The following is an 18,885-nucleotide window of genomic DNA, read 5'->3' as shown; positions in this document are numbered from 1 at the left end:
ATCTTGAGGTCTCTGTTTATGGAACTAGGTATGTACCTGTATGTACATACCCTGGTACCTTATTGACACGGACCCATGCATAGTACATCCTCCCTAAGGTATGGAGTAGATAGACAGATACAAGGATTAAGCTACCTGAGTGGTGAGTGGTGAGTGGTGAGTGGCAGGGGCAAATATCTCCGCATCCGCTCACCACCAAGTACGGTAAGTCACAGTCACTACCAATCAGCCAACCCCTCATTCCATTCCATCCATACCAATTACCAACGTTGTCTCTTACTAAGTGAAGTAGTGCAAAGCATATGATATGATATCAGAAGCGGGGTAACCACTAAACACGAACACCATCCATTCTCACTCCTTGTCAATAATAGTTCTCTCTCTCTCTCTCTCTCTCTCTCTCTCTATCATAAGTGTAACAGTCTCTTTCATTCTCAACCGGAAACTGTATCTACCTACTTCTTCACCAAATTGCAATTGCATACACAGGCGGTGTGTATAGCGCCCAAATCATCAGATCCTATATATATTAGTTTTTGTACTACGCAAAAGTCCAATTCAGATATCCTGATACGAGTCCGATTCGGAATCCAAAATGCCAACTCTAACACCCGGCTCGCGACTCGCAGGAAAAGTCGCAATCGTGACTGGTTGGTCTGCCCTGTCTTCTTCTTAAGTTCTAACTTCATAGATCATACCTACTTTAGTTATTATACTATAGACTTTCCCCCTCAACCCCTCAACACCCCTGCACCCATCCCTGCACATCCTCCTAACCGCCCCTCTTCCCTCTTTCCTCTCCCTACTTCCCAACCCCATAACAACAATTTAATAAACATGAACCAGGCGCATCCTCCGGCTTCGGCTCCGCCATCGCGCAACGATTCGCCGCAGAAGGCGCAAAGGTAATCATCGCGGACATCAGCGCGACAGGCGGGCAGGCCCTGGCGGCCACAAATCCCACGAGTCTGGTCTTCGAACAGATCGACGTTACGAGCGCCGCGCAGTGGAGCAGGGTGGTGCAGAGCGCCGTCACGAGGTTTGGGCGCGTGGATGTGCTCGTGAATAATGCGGGGGTGACGTATCGGAATAAGGTACGTATCGTCTTTCATCCCTCTTAGGGTTTTCTTGGGGGGGGGGGGGGGGGGAAGGCGAGAACGGGTGGTTGAAGGAGTTGGCATTGTCACTTGGGGGATGGATCTATGAATGAATGGATGGATGAAAGGCTAATGAACGATGGTGGACAGCCGACGTTGGAAGTCACAGAGGCGGAATGGGAGCGGGTGTTCAACGTCAATGTGAAGGGGATATTCCTCGGGAGTCAGGCGTTCATGGCACGCCTGATCGAGCAGGGCGGGGGCGGGTCGATGATCAATATCTCGTCGACGGGGGCGTCGAGGCCCAGACCCGGGTTGGTGTGGTATAATGCGTCCAAGGGGGCTGTTACGAATGTGGGTTTTTTCATTCCCCCCCATGCTGTGGCAGGCTTTTTGTCTTCGTCTTCGTCTTTATCCAGTGATGACACAAGAGGAGATGAGATGGGATGAGACGAGACGAGACGATACGAGCCGGGATGAGATGCGTACTGATATATGCTAACATGTGGGCCCAGGCAACAAAAGGCCTCGCAGCCGAATACGGCCCGCACAACATCCGTGTAAACACCGTCGCACCACTCCTGTGCGCGACGCCTCTATTTTCGCAATTCACAGGCATGGAGGATACGCCCGAGAACCGGGCCAAGTTCGTGGGGAACGTGCCGCTGGGCAGGCTGACGGAGGTGGATGATGTCGCGAACATGTGTCTGTTTCTGGCGAGCGAGGAAGGGAGGTTTATCAATGGGACGGAGATGGTGATTGATGGGGGGAAGTGTATTTAATGGGTATTGAGGGCTGCGGTCTGGGGTCTGGTGGTGATGTTAGTGTGATATTGACATATGCTCTTGAGAGTGGATTTTTGTAGGATATATCTTACCAGCTACATCCACGCCGAAGGGTCAAACAACGAAAAGTCCTCCTCAAGCAAGCCCATCATGTGCTGGTTCCCGGAGAACCAGTTCCCCAGCTGCGTGGTCTGCGGTATAGCCGCGCCGGGACCGGTATCCTGGCCGTCCATTGCCCTTATCTCTCCAGGCACAGACCCCGGAGGAAGGGGTGTAGTCCACTGGCCATCGCCGTCATCAGTCGCCATAGGCGCCAACCCAAGGGCACTCAAATAGACATCGAATTCCTGGCCGACGGACGCGAGGTTTCCATCCTCCTTGGCCTGGACCTGTGCCTTCGCCTCCATGTATAGCCGCGCGACGTTGCTGAGGATCTGACACAGCTGGTAGAGTTTTGCGATCGATTCAGAGAGGAAGCAGTTCGGCTGGAGCGAGGCCACGAAGTCTTCTAGTCGGGCTAGGTCGTCCCAGGATGATAGCGCGATGGCCTGGCAGAATATGACAATGAAGGGGACGAAGGGCGCGTAGAGGATTGTCCTGGGGAGTAGAGTTATAGCAGGCTCGGGGATTGGGGTATAAGTGGCTTACCAGTGGAAGTACGCGATCTTGATATGTTCGTTCATCTCTTTCACGTCTGCCATGCACTTCTCGTGCACCTCGAGGGCTTCTCGGGCGGTATCGATGCATTCGGGGATGAATGTCCCCTGCGCCCCTTGGGGCGGGATGGCTCTGTATATCAGGGCTAGGACGGACAAGCGAGCGACTTTGTCGGACCGGAAGAAAACATCATCTATTATTGAAATTTCTTGGGGGAAGGCGATTTTCTGGCTGATGTTAGCTAGACGACTTGAAACGAACGCTTGTGGGCGTACGTACCTCGAATGGCTGCATGACCGTCCGCTGCATCTCAGAGGCTAATTGACGAGCATGTGAGGCTCTCTGGTTTTCCGGTTGCGCGAGCGCAGTAGGGCTGTACAGCAGTTCATACACCTTGCCTTGAATCCGAGCAAGTTGGATCCACAACGGGTATATCGTCCTGTACGGCTCAGCAACAGCCGTCAGGTCCATGATTTCTGGCGACGAAATATCGTAGTCTTGGATAGTTGAGGCGCGACCAAGTCGGAGTGACACCGCCCTGTCAAAGCAGTAGACTGTCCAGAACAGAGCATTGCCTCGGGCGTCTTTCTCGTCCTTTAAGGCCACAAACCGATGATACCCCAGCGTTTGGCACAGGCGAACCGCACTTGATGTTAAAGTCAAAGCAAACGAGGGCTTCGACATCTCGATAGCATAGACGGCCTAGACAACGTGAGTCGGGTAATTTAAAGTCACGGGAGCATCTTACCCCCAACGCAAGCGCTTCAATATTCTCAATCTTCGCAGGCATCAACAGGCTCAGATTAGCCAGGGCGGTTTCGAGATTGACCTGACAGAGCTTCAGGTACCTCCCATACTCTTCCCTTGACTTTTTCTCCGGCAGGCTGACGGTCAGATCGGACATCATGTAGTAAAGAGCCCCGTTCACGACAATGAACGTGGCGTCCGAGTAATCCTCTGTGGCGAAGTACACCTCGCGACATGTTTCAACAAGCCGGTCCGTCGTGAGGAAAGGACAAAATGCCTGCAAGCAATGGGGTTGTTCTGGTATCAGTTAGCATATAGAACCCATTTAAGTCCATCCAGTGCCCACCTTTGCATCTGCGCAGGAGTGACAAAACAACCTGCACCGGGGGCATGGTCAGATCCCGCAGTCCAGAGCCGGGGATAGACCTCTGATTCGGAAAGCGGACTTCGCGAGACGGGGACTGCGCCTTGTGGTCTTGCATATTGACCATGTGCTTCAGCGTAGCGAGCGCCATGCTCATCTTGGGTGTCGACATCGGGAGCGCGCTGCGCGACACGGCCGTCTCGAGGAATTCACTCGCGTAAGCAGAATGGGCCGCCATGGACGAGTTCCCCTCAAACTCGGGGGTAGCCTCATGCTGATCCAGGGTCGTGGCCGCATTGGAGGTATGATTCGTAGCAGAAGGGCTCAGCTGTCCGGAAACAGGCGTGGACTGATAGCAAGCCTCGGACGGACGCTTACTACTATTTTTCAGCTCATAAAGAACACGCTCAATATTCCCCAGCCGTTCCTCGATCAGATCGATTTTCTTCTCACTAGACCGCGATCAGCACAGCCCCGACCAGACCCCGAGTTCCCCATCCAGCAAGCAAGCAAGCATACTATTGACTTGAGATCAGGACGCGCTTCCGCGGCTCCGGGAGCTTCTGGCCAGCGCCGGTCGAGCGGCATACGATCTTGGAGCTCCGACAGTTGGAGCAGGGAGACCGCTTGTCGCAGCGGATCTGGCCATCATAAATGCCTCATCAGTTACTACTGTACTTACTATCCATGTCTGCAGGAGCTGCAGCCAGACCACCGTTGTTACCGTACCTTTCGCAGACGGCATTGATCGCACTAATGTCCGGGTCGTCAGCAATGGGCATAGTCTATGGCTGCTGTGCAACCGAACTCACCGCATGCCGGCCCAGGGACTCCTTGGTGCTGTCGCTCTCGGGGCCCTCGGCCTCCATGTTGTATTCCAGGCGATAAGCGCTCTGATTGAGAGTTTATCGGACGGGGATGGGATTGGGATTCCGGGCGCAGAGGTTGGGAGGAATGATGGTGTGGCGGTGGTGAGACACTCAGCGGCCGGGTCCCGCGGAAGCCGAGCACTGCCTGCGTTTATTGGTTGTTCGGACGGAGGCCGCCTGAGGGTCTCTTTATGATTGAACACTGCCATTTCAATGGCAGTCTGCCTGGTCTGTCTATATCTTCACGGTCGCCGGGACATGAGTCATGCAGCTCGCTTGCATATGCCATATGCCATATGCACCCTGGATTCTCTGTAGGGGTTGAAACACAGCCAATGCTGTCTGCTCTGTGGAAAACAAGATCATCCCACTTCATGTCACATTTACTCCATCTAAAACACTCTATTCATCTATACATGCTTTTCGTCGTCTCATCATAACTAGGCCATACATGGCTTGTCGAGGGTTTCCCATCAAGATCTAGGCAACAGAATAGACTCAGGGCTAGACCTGAGCCGCAAGGCGATCGTAGCCCGTGTGGATCATAAAATGCCGTGAGCCGTCAGGTTGATGCTCAAAAGTCCGGAGTCGAGTTTTCTGCTGCCTAACAGATTCAACATGGCTTGGCGGGAGATATCCCACCAGAATCATCACCGGTCGATTCACTTCTTGATGCCAATGACAGCCAGGTTCCTCGGGCTCTGCTTGTAGTCGAACACCGGCTCCACCCAGCACTCCTTCACCGAATCGTGCTCCCGCAGGAATTGCCACCGGTCCACGACAATGATGGCCTCGACCAGGGCGGCGCTGAAGGACATCAGGCTCCAGACCACGCTCAGCCGCTTTTTCGCGTACCAGTAGTCCTGCACATAGCGCTCCAGCTCCTCCTCAGAGACGTCCGCCATCCCTGCCCTCACCTTCTCGCCCGTCTTCGGGTCCCGGCTCAGCTTCGTCACGGCGGCCTGGGCATACGCGGGGAACGACACGAACGCAGACTTGCGCAGCGAGCCCACAATCAGAGGGTTTCCTGCATCCCCGTCGCCCAAGTCGTCGTAGAGATTGTCTGGGTTCTTGGGCTTGGCGACGACCCCGCGATCCACAAGGAGGCGCTGCAGGAGACTGCGATAGAAGTGGCGGGTGAAAAAGTCTTCGCTGTCCTTCCGGCTCCAATTGTAGGGCGCCTGCAGGGACTGGGAGCGGGCGGTGATGTTCAGCTTCATGCCGGTCCCGCTCTCGTGCTCGTATTCTTCGAACCGTTTCGACATCGGGAAGCCATGCGGGTCGTACGCGATCGCGTCTTTGGTCAGACGGGGGTGCATCGACCGGAGAATGGGGAGCTTGTAGGTCGCAGGGCCCAGCCTCTCGGTGACCAGGTTGTAGCAGCATCCGATCATAGCGATGGCCTTCACTGACGGGTTCAGAACCAACGATCGCACTCCGTGGTGGAGAAGGTTGCCGCAGGAGTGCAGGGAGATGACCATGACGTTGGCCTTCGTGGAGTCCCCATTGGCAGTCGCGACAGCATCGTCTCCAGCTTGCGTCTCGGCTGCGGGCGCCTCGACGACATCCTGGATGATGGGCTCCAAGTAGCCGTCCTTGATTTCATGTTCGATATAGTCCATCCTGCCTCTCATTTTCTCCGGGTCTTCCTCCTTCGTTTCAGCCTTGGGGGCATTGCGATAAGGAGCGTGGCCAATTTCGTCGGGTGTGAGACTGACGTCACGGAAGACATTGATCATGGCCACGTCCGCTGATTCTCCGGTGGTCTTGTCCTTGTCATCCGAGGTCGTTTCGGCGGTTTCAGCCGGAGGGGATTCCGGGTCGAGACAGGTCTTGCAGTTGGCCAGCTTCTTGTTGTACATGTTGATTTTCTTCTTCTGCAGTTTGGCGTGGATATCCATCCCCTTGGCGCCGCTGATGAACTGGTGTGTCCGCTCGATGGCAACGATGTGTCTGTTGTAGGGAGGGCAAGCGAGGGTCCGTCCGAGATAGCTCTGGCCCGATCCGAAGTCGACGATGTGCGTGATCGCATCGCCGCGCTGTTCATCCACGGCGGTACACAGGGCATCGACGTATTTCGAGAAGTGTGCGACCTCGTGGTACTTCTTGACATTCATTCCGACGGCGATCTTCTTCGGGATAGACGGCGTTCCGGGCTGGCCGGGGGTGAAGTCCCGTCCCAGGCTCAATCGGCGGATCTGGTGGATGTATTCGAGGAGGTCTAGCGGGGGCAGCGCGGCGCCTCTCCATTGTGTGCTACCCTGTTCCCCGTCGCGCGCCGCAGCTAGCAGAGGTCGAATGTCGTCCCGCAGGAGAAGGTCCAAGATATCCTGGACGTCATGCTGATCGAAGAAGGCGCGCCAGTGTTCGGGTAGGAGGGAGGTATAGAGGTCCGGGTCGCGGGTCAGGAAATCGAGGATATGCACCCCGCCGCAGAGGTGCCTAAAGAGGGCGGACGAGTTGGCGAAGGAGAGGAGGGCCTCGACGTAGGCGTCGGGGTCGGTCCACTCGTCAGAGAGTGGGAGGGGATGCGACGGAATCATGCGGCGTGGCTAAGGATTGGGCTGGATGGGAGATATGCGGGACATCCGGGGACTTGCAAGAGAAGGGAAGGCGAATCCAATAATGCGGGGGAAACAAAACGAGGCCTGAGATTTTTCGGGGCGATACAGAGGGGCATCCGGATGGGGCCTAGCGCGGTACGGTGTATTGTACTAGAACGTCGTGCTCCGTACTACTACTTAGTTACCCGTCGGCTCCACTGATAACGCCCGAGATGGAGGATGCGGTGGATGCAACGCGACTCATCACCCCGTCGTTCATCCTCCTTCTCCGATCCTCTTCCTAGGGTCGCGGTGTCTCACCATCCTCTCTCTATCCATTGGTCCCATCATCACTGCCATCCCATCCTGACACGTTCCCACCGCCCCCCATCCTCTCTGGAACCCGCCCCTGGATCAGGCGCTATTGGAACTATAAGGGATAGTGGTCCAGGACAGCCGCTGATCTCATGCTTAACCATACAGAGTCCCTCCATGTGTCTCCTGCTCCTGCGACCTTCAGGCGGGCACTAACTAGTCTTCTTAGTCCCTCTGTCTCTGCCCAGTGCTACGTGTGACTTCGACCCCCAATTGGGAGCCCAGCAGGTTATTCGCATCCGTTTGAGGCAAACACCCGGCCAGACTGCGCTGGCAGTCCATGCTCGTCCCTCGTTCCCTCGCTCGTTCCCCCTTCACGCCAATATATTGCCTGATGCCCGGTAACGTGGTCAGTGCCTGCTGCCCTCGCCCATCAGATCACCCCGTCCGTTGTCTGTCCCCCCCGTGAGGAGATGGTACCACGTATTATATAAGGGCCCAGGTCAACCCCCTCCGCCAGTCAGCGTCCTGCCAGTCTGCCCCCAGCCTGCATCCTGCGTATTCATCCACACTCTAGCCAGCCGTCCGGTATGCACCGCTGCAGCCAAGCACCCAACTGAGAATCTGCCAACGCGTCACACCGTCTACGTATCATCCCCCCCCCCTCAACCCGTTCGAGACCTGCCAAACGGCAATACCTCCCCTTACTGCCAAGAAAAGGGAATCCAACGAATCCTTCTGGCCGGGTATTAAAGCAGCCGATGTCACGCCTGGCCCTCTGGATACCGCGCCCAGTCGACCGGTAAGCCCTGCGCCGAACCACGGTAAGTCGGGATGATCTTCCGGAACAAGTCGATGAGCAGCGCAGCTAGCGCTCCGCAGCAGATGCGAAAGAGATATCCGGTACTGATCCGCCTCGTCAAGCAGATGTTGACCCCATCGTCGAGGCGGGAAGCCGTGCCCTTCGGCTTCGTCGCCGACGTGCTCTTCCAGATCATCATCAATGGCGAGATGCGCACCGTCCTGACGCTCTGCTGTCTGAACCGCGCCACCTACGCCACGGTCAAGCTGCTCGAACCGCACATCTGCGGCTGGTTCATGCGCTACCATGGCGTCGGCGCCTTCGACCCCATCCTGACCCTGAACCCCTGGACGGGCGAGCAGAGCGCCCTGACGGTGCACTCCCTGGTGAGGTTCTTCCAGCGCCACAACATCGCCCGGGACCTGTCGCGACATATTGTCCCGTCGGTGTGGGGTCCCTTCTGCGACGACGGAAACCCGGAGATGGACTTTGACGCGGAGTTACGACTGGCCCAGCGACTGGAACGCGGGCTACTCGTTCTATTTCACATGGCGGATATTGCCCGCGACACCGAGCGACTCAAGCCGCGCCGGAAACCCATGACTCCGGTCGTCAGCGGGCGGCTGTTTGTTCTGGGCAAGATGTTGGACGAGTACGACGACCTGCCGCAACATCGAAAGCAGCTGATGTCGTTTGAAGACTACACCAATCACGTGTACACGGTGTTGAAATGGGGGTACGTGGAGGCGGACATTGGCAGGCGACGGCTGGAGTTCCGAGGATGGCTGGACGAGCAGACGGAGATCGACTTCCACGCCTCACTGCGGATGCTGCGGGAGCTGATGGAGCGGATGCTCCTGCGACACGGGCCCAAGGACTGGCACCGGGACGCCAAGAACGAATACAGCGTCATCTCATGGTTTCTGCTGAAGCAGCCGCCGCGGTCGCTGGCCAAACTGTTCCTGAGTCCTCAGAACGAGTGCTGCGACCTGGATGTGAAAGCTACTGATTGCGGTGTTAGGAAATGCCGTTTCTCAGACCCGCTGGACAACTACTGGAAGGCGTGGAAGAACGTCCCCGACCTGGGCTGCCAGGACTGCGACTGCAAGCGGCGCGTCAGGAGCTGGAGCGTGAAGCCTGCACTGATTGATGCCCGAGGGCGAGAGTTTAATCGAGCGGCGGAGCGATACCTGCGCGAGATGTGGAGTCAGCGACACGTCGGGCTTCATCGTGCGTTTACCATGGGGGTGTTTACCACGGTTATTGGATGAGCTGGAATCATTCTGTGGACGGTAATTTCACTGGTTGAAGTTAGCAAGAATGTCATCATAATGCGTTACACTGCTACATACATCTACTATCTACTTTACCATATTGTCCATACTAACAGTAGTGTTATCGACTAGTGCACCGTAGCCAAGCCATCTGATAAGCCCATCCATCCGGAGTCGCGCCTGCCGCCTTCCCGACCGCCCAGCCACTCCATCTCCATCTCCATCTCCATCCGTAACATCTCCCAACAACACCAATACCACCACCACCCATCCACAACTCCCACCCCATCAACCACGTCCCTCCTACACCTCCATCTACATGACCTACGCATACACCCCTAATTCTACACCCACACCCTCACCATGGACAACTCCGACTCCGACCCCTTCCTGCAAGTCCAAGCGTAAGTTCAAGCCCATGCTCCCCTGAACCACCACCACACCACACCACCACCATACCATCACCACCACCATACCATCACCACCACCATACCATCACCACCACCATACCATCACCACCAGGCACACCCACCCACCCACCCCTGAAACGCACACCCCCAGCTAACCAACCCCATCAATCAACCAGCGACGTCCTCTCCACCCTGCAAACCACCCGCCCCCTCTTCTCCTCATACCTCCGGATCCGCTCGCTGGCCAAAACGCCCAACAACCCCGAACTGCAACAAGCGCGCTCGGAGCTCGAAACGACGCTAACCGACCTAACCGCCGACCTCGACGACCTCGTGGAAAGCGTGCGCGCCATCGAACAAGATCCGTACCGATTTGGTCTCGAGCTCGAGGAGGTGCAGCGTCGACGCAGTCTCGTCAACGATGTCGGGGCGGAGGTCGAGAAGATGCGGTTGGAGCTGTTGAGGGCGGTGAACAATTCTACCACGAATACTAATACTAATGGTCATGGTAATGGGGGTTTGCCGAATCCGGCGGATTTCGACGATGATCATGATGGGTTGTTGTCGCCGGATGCTGGAGGGGATTATTATGCGGCGATGGAGCAGCAGAGACAGATGGAGTTGATGCACGAGCAGGACGAGCAGCTGGATGGGGTGTTTCGCACGGTGGGGAATCTACGACAGCAGGCAGATGATATGGGGAGGGAGTTGGAGGAGCAGGCCGTTATTATTGATGAGGTGGATACACTTGCGGAGCGGGTTGGGGGGAAGTTGCAGAGTGGGATGTCCAAGTTGAAGTATATTATTCGGAAGAATGAGGGTAAGTTTTCTTTCTTACTTTTTGTTCGAAGGGGTTACGCTATCTTTCACTCATTGGGCTTCGGTGGTATCGAAACTGAAACTGAAACTGACTGATTATCATTACTAGATACAATGTCGTCGTTTTGCATCGCCGTCCTGATATTCGTTTTGGTGCTCCTCCTCATCCTGCTCATTGTTCTTTAAGACATGGAAACATATGGATACAATTGCGTTATTCAAGACTTGGTGGTTGCGGGCTTAGACCTTGGTGCGCTTGAGAGGGGGGCCTCCTCCTCGTCGCCGTCGAATTCGAGCTCGCTGTCGTCGAAGTCGAGTCCCTCGGCGGATTGGTCCGTGACTGGACAGTCAAGTCAGTATGGCATTATTGAAATGTGACGGTCGCGGTACTCACCATAGTACTTGAGAGCGTTGGGCCAGAGGTCCTCGGCGATGGCGATGGCGAGCTCCTCACCGGGAGGGAAGATCTCGATGTCATCAAAGTCATCCTCGACGTCGTCATCATCCGAGTCGTCGTCCTCGTCCTCCTCAACCAACTCGCCCTTCAGGAGCTTCTGGAACTTCTCCTCATCCTCCTTGGTCGCGACCTTGGACTGCTCGGCGGTGACATCGCTGCCACGGTATCCGAAGAACGAGAAGAAGCTCATGCTGTCCTCGGGGCCTCCACACTCGTGGTCCTCATCATCGTCGTGGTCGTGGTCATGCTCAGCGGCAGCCTCCAGCTCCTCCTTCTTCTCGACGAGCTTGGTGAACTCGGGCAGCTTCTGGCGCTCTCCACCCTTCTTCTCCGCCTCAGCCAGGTCGCAAGCCAGGTCGAGCAGACCGTTGGTGGGATCCTGACCCTCCTTCCAGTTGATGCGAACGGGCTCCGAGACCAGACCGTCCCAGGTGCGCTTGTGGCCCTGGGTGGTGGTGAGAACCTGCTTGCGCCAGTAGAACTCCTTGACGAGCTTCTCGTTGGTGAAGTAGGGGTTCTCGTCGCCGGTGCGGAACTCAAAAGTGACGCGGAAGCTGCGGGGCTCGCCCTGGCCCTGGGCGTCGATCTCGAACCGCTCCACGGTCAGGTTCGTCAGCGTGGAGGCCAGAATGGTCGCGTCCGGCAGCGTAATGTACTCCTCGATCTCGGCGGGCGCGTTCAGGAACACGCGGGTCCAGAAGATATCGCGCACATCGGGCTCGTTGATCACCTCGCTGCGCTTCTCGAAGAGGGGCTGCAGGAGACGGGTGGACTGGCGCACTGCGATAGATTAGACATTTTTCCCCCAAAAACTCATTGTACACCCGACTATCCATCTCATTCGTAGACCCTCCAACAAAATAAGAAAAGACAGAGGGAGGGGAAAAACAAGGAACATACACTGCTCGACCTCGGCGCGAATAAACTGCTGCTCAACCAACGCGATCTTCTTCGCCGTCTCCTTGCTCACCTCCGGCCGCTGAATGCGCTCCAACAACGAAGTGGGGGGTGCGGCCATGGTATGTATAGTAACTATCAATCAACGCAACTAATTGTCAGTTTCAGTTTCAGTTTCAGTTTCAGTTGCACGATCAGATAGATAGATAGATAGATAGACGAATGTGCTGTGCTGTGCGCCCGAGACTTGCGACTTTGTTCAGGCTGTGCATGTGTCGGTGTCGGCGTGGTCTAAACTGTGACTTACATATGAAAAGGATGGATTTGGGAAAATAGGAAGAGATGCGAGGTGATGTGATGATTGAGATGGGGATGATATTGGGAGGAGGATGGAAATTTTTTTTTTTTTTTTCGGTTTCAGAAAAGGTTAAGTCGTACTCCGTAGGTTGAGTTACTAAGGTAAGAGAAGAGAAGAGAAGAGCTAACCACCAAGAGTCTAAGAGTCTTGGAGCCGAAGGATTAGAAAGCTAGGTAAAGGCCGGGCGCTGGGCGCGGGATGTCGCAATTACGGAGGGGGCGCGTGTGCGCGGACGGGTTGGGTTGCGTTGGCTGGCTATGTAATGTAGGACTGGTAGGGACTGGTAGGGACGGTAGGGACGGTAGGGACGGTAGGGACGGTAGGGACGGTAGTCTAGTGGAGGTTGCTCGGGGTTGCTTGCCTTCTGGGTTGGTGCTTGGCTACTGGTGCTGGTGGTGGGTGTGCCGAGCTTCGAGTCTGTGCTGACGCTGACCGCCTTTTTTTTCGTCTGGACTGGACGGGCGTTGTGTTGAGGCCTGAGGTATTCACACAAAATATTTAGTCACGTGTTTGGCTTGACAGAGTCAGTTAGTGTCAGTATTCGGACTTGTACCAATATGTTCTAGTAAGTAACTAGTTAGAGTTTGAGAGAGTGACTAAGCGGGTACTATATTTAGAGCGTTAGATAGGTAGATAAGTGGGCTGGCGTGTCGAGCTCGAGCCTCAGGCTTTCTTTTATGGTGGAGAGCCCGCGGGGAGGGGGAGGGGGACGGGGAGGGCAGTGTTTTCCCTTGGATACTCACGTACGTTTAAGAAACCTGTACGGAGCACAGAGAAATAGGTTGAAGACACTGACAAAGGGGGGGGAAGTATTCCCCGTATCCTATTCCTTGGTATTAATTAACACCCCTCCTGTCTATATCAATTCGATCATTCCCAACCCCAACTAAACACCAATGTAATGACAAATGTACCGAGTGTAGTGTGTAGGTAGTACAGCATCCCCCAACAGAATACTAATAATGAATCCGACCAAGAACAAGAGTAATAGGACGGGATAATAATGGGCTCCAGCGGCAAACCTACCGTCTTATTTGCCACTATCTACATCCCTCCCTAGCTAGCCCCATACCCCATACCTACCTACCTCCCTACCCCAACCCCATAGTACCAAAAAAAAGGCCACAGTCCCGGCTCACTCCGGTATAGTATACTCCATCCCGACTCCCAACGAATCTTCTACCATCTTCAGCCGAGGTTCTCCATACTCCATACCTAGGTAATTAGTACTCCGTAGCCTGTCAGATAGGTAAACCGCCACCGTACAAACCGGAGTAAGCCAAGCAAGCAACAAGAATGAATGGATTGGATGGGCCAGGCTAGACCATTCCGGCCGTTCGTTGCTTTTTCCGGACCTGCGATCTGCTGTTGCTGGTGCTATTGCTGTTATTGTTGCTGCTGCTGCTGCTGCTACAGCTTATCAGTGGCGAATGCTAGGATATCAGCCGGATTAGGCTTTGTCGGGGCGGGCTTTATACCTTACCGTACCTTACTTCACCTTACCTTCTTACCTTATCGGATCGAGGCCGGATGCGGAGATACTATCTAGGTAGGCAAGGTATGTACATTATTGTACGGAGCGGAGTACGGAGCAGCTGGACCGTTGTTGACCAGATCAGCTGGTTGGGTGTGGGTGTGGGGATGCTACGTAGTAGCTTCTTGTACTTGTACCTAAGGTAGTTGTTTGTTGGGGGGTTCTGCAGGTGAGTACTCCGTAGCTAGAATAGAGTAGAGTAGACTAGATGGGTAGTGAGTGAGTGGTTGATTGGTCCGTTCGTTCTTATCATGGTTTTGGTTGTTTTTTCAGTTCTTGGGGGTAGGTACTTGGTCCTTGGTTCGGGGAAGTAAGGTTGGTAGGTTGGTAGGTAGATGGGTAGAAGGGTAGGTAGATGGATGAACATTGGTTCCTCGGAATTGAGATCTGGCTAGCCTAGTCTATCCTATCCTATCCTGTGCTATGCTATGCTATGCCATCCTATCATATTATTTCCTGTCCGAGGCAATTACATCAGATCAGATCACAGCACATCAGATTAATCAATTTATTAATTAATCCGCAATCGACAATCCACCACAACCTCAACCACAACCACAATCAATCAGTCAATCAACAAACTGCCGTCGGTGCTCAAGACGCAAGAGACACCCGAGGGGAATAGAATAATCAAATCAATCCGAACCGGAAAGATAAGAAGAAAAAAAAGAGGTGAAACCTAGGTATTCAATAACAACAATAGCATAATCAAAAAAGAAAATGAAATGGAAAATGAGAGAGAAAAAAGAGTAGAAACTTTTGGCGGATTGGCCTCCAATCCGACATGTCCATCATCATGCCTGCATATTTCGTGAACCCATTAATATAAAGAAAATGAAAAACTTTTTCCGCGCGGTTGCAAATGAGATGAGATGAGATGCGATGCGAGATGCAATGGGGCCCCATCATCGTGACACACACACACGCACACACACACACACACTTCACTCCTTCGTCTTGCCCATTATGGTATAATTTTTTTCTTCCCCCAAAGATAAGACCCAGGCCTGTTTCGCCAGTAATGCATGAAAAAAAAGCCACAGAAAAAAAAAGAAAAAAAAAAAAAAAAAAGAGACAAGGAGTTTATAAAAATAAACCAGGACAGACAGAATGCGCGTGGTCCGAGCGAGCGAGGGAGGGTACTGCGTGACCGACCCCGACCCTGATGTTGACCGACATCGGCCGGTCACGCCAGCGCTCAGGCAATGTAACCTCCCTATCGAGCCAATCGCGCCATCGCTCAGGTGATGAGATGATGAGAGGGTGGAAAAGGAGCGGCGCAGCGGCGCTCCGTCGCTCACCGACAAACGAGCAGACAAGGCAATGTGACCTGACCCAGCAGTAGCAGCAGCAGCAGCCCATCACAGCATCCAGTCCAATCCGTTGGCTTCCTCTTCGACGGGAAAGACCTCACGCGCGTACTCCTCCATGTCTCGCCAGCCGGACCACAGATGTCGCGCCTCGTCCGTGACACGGAGCGAGATCACGCCTCCGGGACCCTGCATCATTCCGGCGCCCGCGCCCTTGCCATTGGCGGGGCCCAGACCCTTGGGCGAGCCGGCCGCCGGCCGCGAGAATTCGGGCTGCGGGAAGTAAGGCGCGTCGTTACCGAACACCATCTCCAACGCCTCCAGCTGTTCTCGGTATCCGGGCGGGATGTTGACTTTGACTTCGATCCTGGGGACGCGCACGTAGTGGCACGGACGGCCGAGCGCGCGCGAAAATGCCGCACACACCTGGTTCGGGGAGAGGGTCTCGAACGTGAGCGCGATCCTGCAGGAGGGAGGGGGAGTTTAGTACATGTCATGTCACACCCGACAGAAAAAAAAAAAAAAAAAAACGTACCGATGACCGTTCCACTTCTTAGGCCCGTCCTTGAAAATCTGTAGCAGCGCTGGTCCTACGTCGTGCTCGGCGTCCAACCAGGGCAGGGGAATGTCCGGGTCAAACGGAGCATGCCACTCGAAACTCCCGTCCGGCATGTACTCCATCTGGAAGAGCGGGTATGGTAGACTCGTGAAGTTGTTGTTGTAGATTCCCGCGTAGACGAAGGTCGACGGCAGGCCGAGCTGGCGCACGTAGTTCTCGACGGTAAATTTGGGGGCCCATAGGGGCACGGGGGGCCAGGGGCCATGTACGGAGTGGTCGGGCATGCTGCTGTAGACGTAGTGCTGGATGGTTCCGGCTCGTTTGGCGGCGTCGGCCAGGGCGCGTCCGATCGCGACCTCGTCCCCGGATTGTGAGGTTGTGTTGATGAAGGCCAGGTTGGCGCCTTCGAAGAGGGAGTCCATCAGAGCGGTGTTGCCCAGCAGAGGGCCCTGGAACAGGGTGACATTGGGGATATTTTGCAGCTCCTCCGCGATGAGGCCCTTGAGGGAGTGGATCTGGGCGCGCACATTGTGTCCGACGGCGGCAGCGACGCGGATCAGAGACGCTGCCTGGCGGCCCGTGGCGTTGACCACGGCAATGGTCTTTCTTTGTTGTGTCATGAGTTGTAGCGGGGGGTATTTGGGGGGGGGGGGGGGGGGAAGAGGGGAAGGGGAATTGCGGGCACGAGAGAAAATCTCCGCGGGTGGGAGAGAGGGAGAGGAAAAAGATGCGGGGTAGGGAAGGAGAGAGAAGGAGGACGAGCAGCGGTCGAGCACTGGATAGGTCGGGCAGACCAATGGAGCCGACAGCGGTCCGATCAGACCTGGAGTTGGGTCAGGTGGTCGCGAGGTCCAACCGTTCGGTTCCCGGGAGTGGTATGTTGCAGATAGTGTAGTAGTGGTGGTGGTGGTAGTAGTAGTCGGTGGGGTAGAGGCAATCAGTTTGGCGGAGGTTCTGTTATATAATTCTGATCCGGGGGAAGACGTGATTCGATAATGCCGCAATCGAGGAAATCGATGGTGCGAGTGGATCGATAAGAGAGACCGAAAGAGCTGTTGGGCACGCGAGGAGGGAAAGCCAAAGGTAAAAAGCGAAGTAAAAGTAAGTAAGTAGGTAGGTAGAGAGAGAGATGGTGGTCCTGTTGGAGATGCGGGCGATGGTGAGCGATTCGCGATTCGGTGCTCCAACTTCCAGACCGACACAGCCGGGCAGCGTCGCCAAGGGGGGCAGTTTTGGGTGATTTTTTGTTAGTTAAGATGGCTGGTCGTGAGGATAATATGAATAATAAGAATCGCCGGCTACTCCAACGAGGCCGACAAGTGGACACCCCAGGTCCGGTCTGGCGCCAGGCGAGAGAAAAATGACCTCACGCAGGGGACGGATTTCCGTGCCAAACGGGCCAGTTGGGCCCAGTGCAGAAGGACCGGCCGACAGAAAAAAAAAATAGAAAATTAAAAATTAAACCAAAATTAGAAAAGCAAGGAAGATAATCAAAATAATAATATTAGAAAAGAAAAAAAAAAAAAAAAAAGGACGTGGATTGGGCCCAGTGCTTGGTTCCGAGATTCGCACCCACACAGACCCTAATCAGCAATCAGCCCTGTTGGGGTCAGGGTTGTTCTGTAACCGCTCTCTATCAGATGGAGGACGAGGACCAGAAGGTAGGTATATAATATATAGTATCTAGAGGGAAGGAGAACCCTGATGCTACACAACAGGATATCAAGCTGTCGGATCTGCTCTCAAATCTGAACTGCAATTGGAATTGTCTTCGGAATTTCAACAACAACAATAATCGAGTCTAGGAGCTCGCCTACGACGATGGGCCTGGGCAAGGAGTCACTATAAGTAACTGCGGTCTGTGTGCTGCGGGCAACGGGGACCTGAGGAGCCAACGACGACGGCGGACTGGTCTGGATTGGGATCGTCTGGGGTGCCTCTTGAGAAAAAAAACTAGCGGGCGGAACAAGAGTATCCATGCGTGAATTATTTCTTGACTCCTTCTACAGATGGGAGAAAAAAAAAAAGGGAGGGAAAAAAATCCTGGTCACCTGGGTCCCGTGATGGGGGGGGGGGGGGGTCTGTTCCGATGTGGTTCCCGATGTGGTTTATATCGAGTAATGGGAAACAGTCATCGGCGGTGATTGAAGAATGCCAGGCCAGATCAGATTGTCAAGTCTGGACGACGCGGCGATTTCCAAGGTACTCTCACGGCCGTGCCTGGACGGGTGTGTTTTTCTTCTGTGGGATTCCCTGCCTTTTCCATAGTGCGTGTCGTGTCGCCCACCCTCGCCAAACCCGGGGATGACAGCCCAGCTCGGCAGATGAGGCAACTGGCGCAGAATTCCCTGGGCTCAAGCGGGACCTTGGATTTGGGGGAGGGGAGGAGGGAGGGAGGGATCCCCGATCCCCTGTTTGGTGGTGGCCATGGACCAGCTTTTCGGCTTTTCTTTACGTAACTGGGGATGCAGTCGAGGTGGAGGCCTGGCATTTGTCCACCACGACACAGGAATGACGCTGGATGGATGATGGTATCAGGAGGGCCTCTTCAGGCAAACCTGAAGGGCTCAGTACCTATTGCAGGACTTGAATTGCCCCGTGGGCGAGTCTCATCTTGCGCTTGAGAGATGAAGCCATCCGACATTCCCGTTTGGGATGGACGGTCCATCAAGAGGCCGTCCGATCCCGGCAGTGCCCGGCCAATGAGGGGGCGGGCGGGGATGAGCAGCCGCCCACTGATCGACTGGCGGGCACAGACAAATTCAACATATCTTCTCCCTTCGCACTTCCCTCTCTCTCGGTCACCTCACAGACTCACTCACGTTGTGTTGCCTGTGTTGCCTGTGTTGCTCACCCTCCCTCACCCTCACCCTCACCCTCAGCTATCCACACTCCACCCAAGCACTACTAGTGCCTCCAGCACCACCACCAACCCCCCTCGACCAGCCCACGTTGCTCTCGCGACCCATCGGCCAAATCCTTCTTGTCGGCCAATCCGTGCGCCGTAGATTCTCACGCGGCTGCCAAGCGGGCCCAGTCAACGGCTGCTGCCCGTCTATCTCTGGGGCCCCTCGGCGTCGGATGGGCT

At 55.0% G+C, this 18,885-nt stretch overlaps 7 protein-coding genes across 7 annotated transcripts; 2 read left to right on the top strand and 5 right to left on the bottom strand.

The window, feature by feature from the left end:
- Nucleotides 1-362: 362 nt before the first annotated feature.
- BO70DRAFT_316453 (short chain dehydrogenase) lies at nucleotides 363-2,013 on the top strand. The gene is made up of 4 exons (XM_025540349.1): nucleotides 363-650; nucleotides 847-1,094; nucleotides 1,248-1,451; nucleotides 1,613-2,013. Exons 1-4 carry the CDS (start codon nucleotides 596-598, stop codon nucleotides 1,877-1,879), a joined length of 774 nt encoding a protein of 257 aa, XP_025398742.1. The 5' UTR covers nucleotides 363-595; the 3' UTR covers nucleotides 1,880-2,013.
- Nucleotides 1,763-4,519, bottom strand: BO70DRAFT_407274 (putative C6 transcription factor; the record flags this gene model as incomplete). Its single annotated transcript, XM_025547167.1, has 8 exons — nucleotides 1,763-2,479; nucleotides 2,531-2,766; nucleotides 2,819-3,241; nucleotides 3,288-3,583; nucleotides 3,633-4,102; nucleotides 4,170-4,291; nucleotides 4,380-4,403; nucleotides 4,463-4,519. 8 exons carry the CDS (start codon nucleotides 4,517-4,519, stop codon nucleotides 1,978-1,980), a joined length of 2,130 nt encoding a protein of 709 aa, XP_025398741.1. The 3' UTR covers nucleotides 1,763-1,977.
- Nucleotides 4,520-4,868: 349 nt separating this feature from the next.
- BO70DRAFT_362853 (uncharacterized protein) lies at nucleotides 4,869-7,128 on the bottom strand. The gene has a single exon (XM_025543420.1). It carries the CDS (start codon nucleotides 7,060-7,062, stop codon nucleotides 5,182-5,184), a length of 1,881 nt encoding a protein of 626 aa, XP_025398740.1. The 5' UTR covers nucleotides 7,063-7,128; the 3' UTR covers nucleotides 4,869-5,181.
- A 1,347-nt stretch (nucleotides 7,129-8,475) lies between these two features.
- Nucleotides 8,476-10,868, top strand: BO70DRAFT_371764 (SNARE domain protein; the record flags this gene model as incomplete). Its single annotated transcript, XM_025544819.1, has 3 exons — nucleotides 8,476-9,380; nucleotides 10,040-10,683; nucleotides 10,792-10,868. 3 exons carry the CDS (start codon nucleotides 8,476-8,478, stop codon nucleotides 10,866-10,868), a joined length of 1,626 nt encoding a protein of 541 aa, XP_025398739.1.
- Nucleotides 10,792-12,447, bottom strand: BO70DRAFT_362852 (histone chaperone napB). The gene is made up of 3 exons (XM_025543419.1): nucleotides 12,344-12,447; nucleotides 12,040-12,171; nucleotides 10,792-11,919 (listed from the first exon to the last, which is right to left on the bottom strand). The coding sequence occupies exons 2-3, from the start codon at nucleotides 12,155-12,157 to the stop codon at nucleotides 11,036-11,038; spliced, it is 1,002 nt and encodes a 333-aa protein (XP_025398738.1). The 5' UTR covers nucleotides 12,158-12,171; nucleotides 12,344-12,447; the 3' UTR covers nucleotides 10,792-11,035.
- A 2,509-nt stretch (nucleotides 12,448-14,956) lies between these two features.
- On the bottom strand, nucleotides 14,957-16,437 carry BO70DRAFT_362850 (NmrA family NAD(P)-binding protein). The gene is made up of 2 exons (XM_025543418.1): nucleotides 15,774-16,437; nucleotides 14,957-15,701 (listed from the first exon to the last, which is right to left on the bottom strand). The coding sequence occupies exons 1-2, from the start codon at nucleotides 16,415-16,417 to the stop codon at nucleotides 15,290-15,292; spliced, it is 1,056 nt and encodes a 351-aa protein (XP_025398737.1). The 5' UTR covers nucleotides 16,418-16,437; the 3' UTR covers nucleotides 14,957-15,289.
- An 894-nt stretch (nucleotides 16,438-17,331) lies between these two features.
- BO70DRAFT_362849 (uncharacterized protein) lies at nucleotides 17,332-17,779 on the bottom strand (the record flags this gene model as incomplete). Its single annotated transcript, XM_025543417.1, has 1 exon — nucleotides 17,332-17,779. The coding sequence occupies one exon, from the start codon at nucleotides 17,774-17,776 to the stop codon at nucleotides 17,540-17,542; it is 237 nt and encodes a 78-aa protein (XP_025398736.1). The 3' UTR covers nucleotides 17,332-17,539.
- Nucleotides 17,780-18,885: the final 1,106 nt, after the last annotated feature.

This window comes from Aspergillus heteromorphus (assembly GCF_003184545.1).
Source record: "Aspergillus heteromorphus CBS 117.55 chromosome Unknown BO70scaffold_15, whole genome shotgun sequence".
In the NCBI taxonomy this organism is placed as follows: Eukaryota; Fungi; Ascomycota; class Eurotiomycetes; order Eurotiales; family Aspergillaceae; genus Aspergillus; species Aspergillus heteromorphus.
Note: the sequence above shows the minus strand (reverse complement) of the source record. Positions and strands in the feature narration are given on the sequence as shown.

Bases quoted from the DNA above. Each gene is read 5' to 3' on its own strand.
- BO70DRAFT_316453 (XM_025540349.1), top strand. From the start codon at position 596: ATGCCAACTCTAACACCCGGCTCGCGACTCGCAGGAAAAGTCGCAATC. The intron at 651-846 runs GTTGGTCTGCCC...AACATGAACCAG, and splicing joins AAAAGTCGCAATCGTGACTG to GCGCATCCTCCGGCTTCGGC. The intron at 1,095-1,247 runs GTACGTATCGTC...GATGGTGGACAG, and splicing joins GGGTGACGTATCGGAATAAG to CCGACGTTGGAAGTCACAGA.
- BO70DRAFT_362853 (XM_025543420.1), bottom strand. From the start codon at position 7,062: ATGATTCCGTCGCATCCCCTCCCACTCTCTGACGAGTGGACCGACCCC.
- BO70DRAFT_362852 (XM_025543419.1), bottom strand. From the start codon at position 12,157: ATGGCCGCACCCCCCACTTCGTTGTTGGAGCGCATTCAGCGGCCGGAG. The intron at 11,920-12,039 runs GTATGTTCCTTG...AATCTATCGCAG, and splicing joins TCGCGCCGAGGTCGAGCAGT to TGCGCCAGTCCACCCGTCTC.
- BO70DRAFT_362850 (XM_025543418.1), bottom strand. From the start codon at position 16,417: ATGACACAACAAAGAAAGACCATTGCCGTGGTCAACGCCACGGGCCGC. The intron at 15,702-15,773 runs GTACGTTTTTTT...TCCCTCCTGCAG, and splicing joins AAGAAGTGGAACGGTCATCG to GATCGCGCTCACGTTCGAGA.